Source organism: Rhamphochromis longiceps, linkage group LG2, assembly GCF_057381845.1.
Source record: "Rhamphochromis longiceps isolate RC_006_pf linkage group LG2, R_longiceps_female_GT1.1, whole genome shotgun sequence".
NCBI lineage: Eukaryota > Metazoa > Chordata > Actinopteri > Cichliformes > Cichlidae > Rhamphochromis > Rhamphochromis longiceps.
In genome coordinates this window covers 31,709,757-31,718,348 of record NC_140558.1, presented here as the reverse complement: position 1 = coordinate 31,718,348, position 8,592 = coordinate 31,709,757, and the positions used below count along the sequence as shown (strand labels likewise).

Below are 8,592 nucleotides of genomic sequence, written 5' to 3'. Positions count from 1 at the left end.
GGGGCAAATCAGGCCTAACGAGACAAGAGGAAGCAAAACCAGACACATTAACATCAGACATGGACTTTCAAAGTAAAACAGGAAACACATAACACAGACTGAACAAAGACACAGACTCATATGCAGGCACTACAAAGGGAACAGAGACGTGGGAACAGGGCAGACACAAACACTGACTGAACACGGGGATATAGGAACTTAGGATACACATAGACGCGAACTAGACAAGGGGATGCAGGTGATAGGGGAGACATAAGCCATAAGACGGAACTCAAAGAAACCAAAAACTAGAAAGTATAAATAATAACATAAACTCAAACACTCTGGGTCAACGACCCAGGCATCCTAACAGTACCCCCCCTTAAGGGCTGGCTTCCAGACAGCCCAAACCAAAACATCAAAATCAAAAAAAACAAAAACAACCCAACCAGGGTGGGCGGCGGGGGAAACAAAACAAGGAGCCAGAAACAACAAAACAAAAAAGTGCAAACACTGGAGCCCGGAAAGCAACAGAACAAAACACAGAAACAAAGTCCAAAACAACAGCACCAAGGCCCAGGCAAAGTCCAAAAGCAAACAAACAAAAGAGCTCACGAAAGGCGCAGAGGCCCAGGCAATAGTCTCAAAAAAAAAAAAAAAAAAGTTCAGGGGGGCCGGCCCGGAGGCTAGCACGATAGTCCAATCCCAGGTAGTTCAGGGGGGCGGCCCGGAGGCTGATGGTCCAAGAGCCCAGAAAACAGTTCAGGAGGCCGGCCAGGCAGAAGGCACCGGTGGCGACGGAGCAGATCAGGAGGCCGGCCGGGCGGGAGGCAGCGACGGCGACCGAGCAGGTCAGGAGGCCGGCCGGGCGGGAGGCACTGGTGGAGGAGTAGTTCAGGGGGCCGTCCATGACGGCGGCGTAGTTCCGAGGGCTGTCCATAACGGCAACGACGTCCAGACATCGGCCGGACAGAACGTGCAGGACGAGCAGGAACAGACAGCAGGGAGACCTCAGGAGCAGACGAAGCTGAACACTCGGAGACTGGACCAGGCGGAGCTGCAGAGGCTGAGGCCGGACCAGGCGAAGCAGAAGCCGAAGCTGGACCAGGCGTAGCACAGGCTGAGGCTGAATCCGGACCAGGCGGAGCAGCAGAGGCAGGACCAGGCGGAGCTGCAGAGGCCGGACCAGGCGGAGCTGCAGAGGCCGGACTAGACGCGAACTAGACAAGGGGATGCAGGTGATAGGGGAGACATAAGCCATAAGACGGAACTCAAAGAAACCAAAAACTAGAAAGTATAAATAATAACATAAACTCAAACACCCTGGGTCAACGACCCAGGCATCCTAACAGTATCCAGATGTAAACATCCGGTTTGTTTGATGTTTTTCACCTTGAGTTTGTAAACCCACACGTGATTGCTATTTTTTTAATGAGTTTAGATAAATGTAAACGTTTTTATCAGGTATAGTTGTTTTGCCATCTGCTTTAGATGTGCCAGTTTGTGAAGCAGCAAGATTCATAACACTAAGAAACCACCTGACGTCGTTTTCTAACTTTTCTTCACCGCTGACGGCCGCGGTTAATAAACTGCTTTAATCGGCACAGGTTCGTTAATCAAGGGTTTATAAAGTGTGTTCCTGTGTGGGGTTTTAATGAGCATGTCCACAAGATCACTCTCTCCGTCACACAAACACACGCACGCACGCACGCACACTTTGACACACTGACCTAGTTTCTGTGTGCAAGCGTGCACACACTATCTTGTGCCCTCTGCTCATGAGGACAACAACACTCATTGAGTGACCACATAAATTAGAATTAGTATAAACAGTCCTTTCCGACTTCCTGAAATGTGAAAATATATGTCCTCTGCTCACGCAGAACTGTTAATCTGTTTTTCTGCGCGCAAGATGGTGGTGGGAGATGCAGATCCATGTTTTCCTCAGCTCACGTGTACCGGCTGCTCGGCAGCGCCCGTCAAGCTGTCGCTAAAGTGAAGAGAGCTTATTATGGGAGCTGCTCCTGCTGTCCTATATCAACAGCAGCCAGCATTTCTGCAGTCATCTCCAGCCATGGCTCCAAGTGGACGCTGTCATCTCAGCTGGCAGAGCACGAAACCCTGCGGAAGGCGTCGTTTTTAAGCCGTTCGGGTAAGTAACTCTGAGCTTTATTGATATTTTGGACTGTGAGTAAAAGATCGATTGCGGAATTGGAGGAGGCTGGAGGAGAAGGGCTGTGTTACGATTCGGTCAGCTTTGCTGCAGACTCATAAATGCTCATAGGACACCTGCATTTATGCATTTTAAAGTTTCTGTTCAGATTTTTTTAAGCATGTGCAACATGCAATAATATGCAACGACGGTAACAACAACAGCAACACAATACAATGCAAGGAAAGCAATAGTAGTGGTAATAACAGAGGGACAATACTATAAATGGTTTTAAAACAGATTAGTATATTTCATAGTTAGTGAAACGCGAACACCATTAGCTGATACTTTATTTAAAAGACCTTCGTACATATTCTGGAGCCAGTATTGACTCTTGAATAAAAACAACATCAGCTCACAGACAGATTTTTACAGTGCATCTCTGTAGGGTTAGTTTTTAGACACTTTTAGTTTTTAGACTGGTCGCTGTTGCATTAAATTATGTCGGTGCTTATAGTGTCTAAGATTGTTTCTTCAAGTGTGGTGGTGGTAAAGGACAAAGAGTTCCGTTTTAATATCAAGTGCTATATATATATTACGTACCTTATATTTGTGTTATACAGTGCTCATATGTCCTTTGACATAGTTGGTACTTCATAAATCTAGTTCTGACAGCATTTATTTGTTTGAGTTTGGCTGTCATGTAACGCAGATAACATAGAGAGTTATATGTTAGAGAACTCTGTGCTTTTAGTGGATAAATATAAAGTTCTTTGTTCTTTTTTTCAATTATACTAAACAGAAAAAATGTCATTTGCAAATACTGATTGTGTGAAAAAAAAGAGAAAATTCTCATTGGATCCAGACACATTTAAAACTCTCTGATTTATCAGCACGTTGGTAGCTCCATAGTTACACATTTGCCCAGCAAGCACAAGAACCCTGAACTCTGAAAGAAACCTGAGACTAGAAAAACACTCAAATTGGGGCTTTGACAGAAAGACAATCACGTGTAAAAATGTGGTGACTCCCTGTGAATAATGGAGCAGCCAAACGCAGCTTCTTTATTATATCAGGGCTTTAAAAACATACAATTATAAAAGAAAATAATTAATGAAGCATTTCAGGAAGCTATAATTAAGTGGGTAAATAGTGTTAAAGCAGATAATTATAGAATTGGAGATGTTTGTCCCTAAACACAAAACCTGTTCAGTGCTACCAGCATAAACTGAGTTCACACTGTACTGCAATTCATGGCTTGTGTAATCCCAGCACAGTAAAATCTTAACCCTGCACTGCCCTTTTAAACACACCTTTGATTTTATGACACCACAGTGGGCTGATTTGCTTCAGAATGAAGCGAGGAAGGACAGGTCTGAAATCACAGTGCCAGATTTTCCCCTCCCTCGGAGAGCGGGCTAAGAGACCGAAGTGGATGACTCCAGCACAAGACTGGGGAAACCTGCCCCATCACGTCGTCCTGCAGATCTTCCAGCATCTGTCCCTGGTCGACCGGGCCAGGGCATCATCCGTGTGCCGGTGCTGGAATGACGTCTTTCACACCCCTGACCTGTGGAGGAAGTTTGAGTTTGAGCTCAATCAGCCAGCCACGTCCTACTTACGCTCCACTCACCCTGACCTCATTCAGCAGATCATCAAGAAGCATGCCCAACACCTGCAGTATGTTAGCTTCAAAGTAAGAGCCTCCCCTGCCGTCTCTCATTTCCTCTCACCTGTTTCACCTGCTGTGGCCTCTTTCTCTTCTTCCATTTTCACAACACACTGTCTTATAAACAATACCTGCCCTCCTTAATCTGAACTGCTGCAGAATTGAGCATCACATGTCAGCAGTCTTGGCATCGACGTGCTTAATTATCTCAAGTGATTCTTACACCTCAGTCTTTCATCAATTATTTTAATGTCTCTTTCCTCCTCTCCAAAATGTTGAATCACTGCTGGTAAATCAGGTGGACAGCTGCACCGAATCTGCAGAGGCAGCTTGTGACATTCTCTCTCAGCTAGTGAACTGCACCATCAAGACCCTGGGGCTGATTTCTACAGCACGGCCCAGCTTCATGGATGTATCTCAAGTAAGAAATGGCCTGTTTATATTTGATTTTTTTTTTAACACACATAATATATGCTGGTATTTCAAGTCATCATGAAGATTGTATTCACCTCTTCCCCTGGTGCATTATTATTTTTTGCACTTCCTGTAAAAAGATTTGCACAGTTTTCTACATCAGCAATAACAGATAATGAATCCTGGTTTGATGAACATCGTTGGTATCTCCTCAGGCCCATTTTGTGTCTGCCCTGACGGTGGTGTTCGTAAACTCCAAGTCATTATCCTCCATCAGGATCGATGACACCCCAGTGGATGATCCGTCCCTGAAGGTGCTGGTTGCCAACAACAGTGACACCCTTAAGTTGCTGAAGATGAGCAGCTGTCCTCATGTCTCCCCAGCTGGTTAGTACACCTGCAGTATTTTAGCTTCAAAGTGGGCACTGTGAATACTCATCAGCAAGTTGCTCAATTTTGCTTTTCTTGGAACTGAGGTACTTCAGCATGGAACTGATTGCCAAAAAGAAAATTAAATTCACAGACTGTTTATGAAGGTGAACATAAGCAACATGATGTCACCTGTCAGCTTATGGACTCCCATTATGAAGCCTTTAAACTATATGACAGGGGAGTTGAGCTGACCCTAAACCCAAGCACACTATAGGCCAGTTGGGTAGTAACCTGACAGTCACAAGGTGGCCCCACCGTGAAATCGTACCGTACCACCATAAAATCATCAGGAAAGTGTTTATTGTGGCCATAAAGCAAGTGAGAAGTAACGTTATCTTCTTATAGATTTCTTTACAGTTGACCCCTGCTGCCCAAGAAAGAATGCAGCTTTAAGGACAAACCTTTAATACCCAGAAGCTATGAACACCTTTTAGTATACAGTCTGTGATTAAGGGTACAACCGTGCCTCAGCTAACATACTCATATTTAAAAGGTATATACATTCTCAAAGGCTCTAAAACATTAAGACACTCTTCTCTCTTTTTCATAAGGTATCTTGTGTGTGGCAGACCAGTGTCATGGCCTCAGGGAGCTGGCGTTGAACTACCATCTCTTAAGTGATGAGCTTCTTCTTGCCCTGTCTTCTGAAAAACACGTTCACTTGGAACACCTGCGCATTGACGTGGTGAGTGAAAACCCCGGCCAAACACATTTTCACACCATCAAGAGGAGCAGCTGGGAGGCTTTGATCCGCCACTCGCCGAAGGTCAACATAGTCATGTATTTCTACTTGTATGAGGAGGAGTTTGAGCCCTTTTTCTGCGAGGAGACCCCCGTCACCCACCTGTACTTTGGCCGAGCTGTTAGTAAAATGATGCTAGGCCGCATTGGACTGAACTGCCCTCGGCTGGTGGAGCTGGTTGTGTGCGCCAATGGCATTGAGCCCCTAGATGAGGAGCTAATCCGCATCGCAGAGCGCTGCAAGAGCTTGACAGCGATCGGGCTAGGCGAGTGTGAGGTGACCTGCAGTGGCTTTGTGGAGTTTGTGAAGATGTGCGGGGGCAGGCTGACACAGCTGTCAATCATGGAGGAGGTACTGATCCCAGACAGCAGCTATAACATAGAGCAGATCCACAGTGAGGTGTCGAAGCACCTCGGGCGGATGTGGTTTCCTGATATGATGCCCACCTGGTAGGCTGACATGAAGCCAGAGCTATCAATGATGGCATTAAACTATGGTTACAGTTTACAATTTTAATAGACATAACATTTAGAAAAGGAAAAACGAAAAATCCATTTCAAGATGGCCCCTGACTGGAAAGCCCTGCTTGGAGAAAGACTTTGGGCCAGAGAAGCACAGGCATACACGTTTGGCTTTGTGTAAGATTGGAACCCTGCTTTCCCAGGTGAAAATCCACTGCCAGCGCACCACCATCACCCTATCTCTATCATGTGAAAATTATTTGATTTCTTATGTTCTTGCACATTTGTCACACTTACATGTTTCAGATCATCAAACGAATCTTAATGTCATACAAAGAGTCAGAATGAATACAAAATGCAGTTTTTAAATAACAATTAAATTTATTAAGGGAACAAAAGCAATCCAAATCTACCTGATCCTGTGGGAAAGAGTAACTGACCCCTAAACCTAATAAGGGGTTGTGCCACTCTTGGCAACAAGAGCTGCAATCAAGTGTTTGTGATAATTTGCAATGATTTTTGCCCACTCTTCATTGCAGAAGAAGAGTTGAAAACAATTAAGGTCATGGCGAAGTATCTCAATCTAACTTCATACTTTCACTTGGCTTCTCCCAAACATTCACTTTGTTTGTTTTTCGGGGGTGGGGTGGGGGGTTGTTTTTTTGAGCCATTCAGAGGTGGACCTGCTGATGTGTTTCAAATCATTACCGTGCTGCGTAACCCAAGTTTGATTGAGCTTCAGTCCATGAAATGATGACCAGAAATTCTCCTTCAGGATCTTCTGGTAGAGAGCAGAATTTATGGTTCCATTAATTACAGCAGGTCATCCAGGTCCTAAAGCAGATAGTTTGATTGCAGTTCTTGCTACCAACAGTGGCACAACCACTTATCAGGTTTAGGGGGAATTTGTCTTTCAAACACGTGCCAGGTAGATTTGGGTACCTCTTTTCTCTCTCTCAGTAAGTCATTGTTCAAAAAAACTGCAAAATGTACTTACTTCAGTTTTCTGTGTCTAATATTAAAATTTGTTTGGTGATCTGAAATATGTAAGCATGAGAAATAAGCTGGGAAAAAAATTAGGAAAGGTGAAAACATTTCTTCACGGCGCGTCTTGGCCCGCTCACTATGGGTAATTTCTGTAGCTGTTGTGTACCATCAATGAATTTTATGTAAGAATAATACACTTCTCTGAAAATAGTTCATGCATAAAAACGTTTGATTGCTTTCTGTCTGTCACTAAATGTTGTAATGAAACATGTTGGTTGCAGTTGAATGATGGGCTACATTTTTAACCATGGTGTATAAAAGAGCGTGACGCTGCCATCTGCTGGTCGTTGGTAGGGAAAAATCCCCCAAACATAATTCACAAGTTCTTTACGTTTCTAAATCTTTCTGAAAATCTTAAAATTAATGAAATAATTAACCAGTTAATTTAAAACTCTTCCTCAAGTTACAGATTTTTCTGAATTTAACCACATTTGCATGCATTCAGGTGAGGACACTAACCACAGTGATACTGGTTCATTGCAGAAAGGACAGGAGTTTCCTGTTGAGCCGGAGCGAGTCACACCTCCATGGAAAACACAATGGGTCTCTTTTGTCTGTTGGCCTGTTTTACTTTGCCGTCTTTTCATTTAGTTGACAGGTGTTAAAAATCAGGTAATAGCAGGTATTTGACTAAAGGCTTTGAACAGAAATGAATATGCAGAACTCAGATTAGGTGATGTGGTGACGTGGTCAGTTTATGTTCTTTTCTTTTTTTCCTTTTTTAAAAAACAAAACAAAAACATGTGCACTTAAAAAAAAGATTTGCTGTCCTCATAAACACGAAGCAATAATTTTGAGGCAAAGGCAGTTGAAATCAATCAAATCAAAGATTTATTTATTAAAATAAGTGATCATTAAGCGAAATATGTTTGGTATAAAATGTACTACCAGATTCCTTTAAATGTAACATTACATGGAAAATTAACATGTAATCAAATTACTTAAAGTCAGCACTTTGGGCGTGATTTGTTTTTTGAGTGTTACATTTAGTTATTTATTTATTTTTATTATTGTCCTGTGGGATTTAACATGTAGTTAGTTGGTTCTTTGCTTGTAAGGGAGTACCAACTTAAAACTGAAGTATTTGTATCAAATGTGATTACGACGATAGTTTTGTGCAAAAGGTACAAATGAACCATTACAGGCCCACGATGTGCAATGACACGCTGTCCAACATACAGCTGTAAATATCTGTTTTGTATTTGTTTACTTTGCGTGGATGTAGTTAGTAGAAGAAGAATTGCTGTATAAATTTATATCACTTATTGTTAGTGGTTTTTGTGTATGTGCAGCATTGATGTCAGCTTCATTGAAACTGCTTTTTATTCTACACAGGCTGTATTTAAATACTAATAAAAAAAAACATGTTTACATAACTTTAATGTTGCATGATCTCCTAAACAGTGAAGCCTGATCCAAGCTGACTTTGTCCCGTTTGACCTTTCTGCAGCACTTCGTTTTCAGCTCTAGAGGGCAGCAAAGATCTAACCGGAGGGGGGGGGGAATGGGACGTTATATAAGCAGAGCTGCTACTGTATAATGGGGTATACCAATGATACCTCAGCCTTTTTTTACAAGTGGATTTGCTTGTGCACACTCGATTTCCATTTAAAAAAAAGCAGCAGTCTTTGTAGCTCAGAAGTCTTTGCTTCTGATTCTTCTAAATTTATCTTTTTTGGCTTGTTTGATGTAGATG

General features: G+C 42.9%; 1 protein-coding gene across 1 annotated transcript; it reads left to right on the top strand.

The window, feature by feature from the left end:
• Positions 1-1,210: 1,210 nt before the first annotated feature.
• Positions 1,211-8,243, top strand: fbxl3l (F-box and leucine-rich repeat protein 3, like). Its single transcript, XM_085423275.1, has 5 exons — positions 1,211-2,131; positions 3,467-3,827; positions 4,099-4,221; positions 4,430-4,601; positions 5,198-8,243. Exons 2-5 carry the CDS (start codon positions 3,486-3,488, stop codon positions 5,839-5,841), a joined length of 1,281 nt encoding a protein of 426 aa, XP_085279401.1. The 5' UTR covers positions 1,211-2,131; positions 3,467-3,485; the 3' UTR covers positions 5,842-8,243.
• Positions 8,244-8,592: the final 349 nt, after the last annotated feature.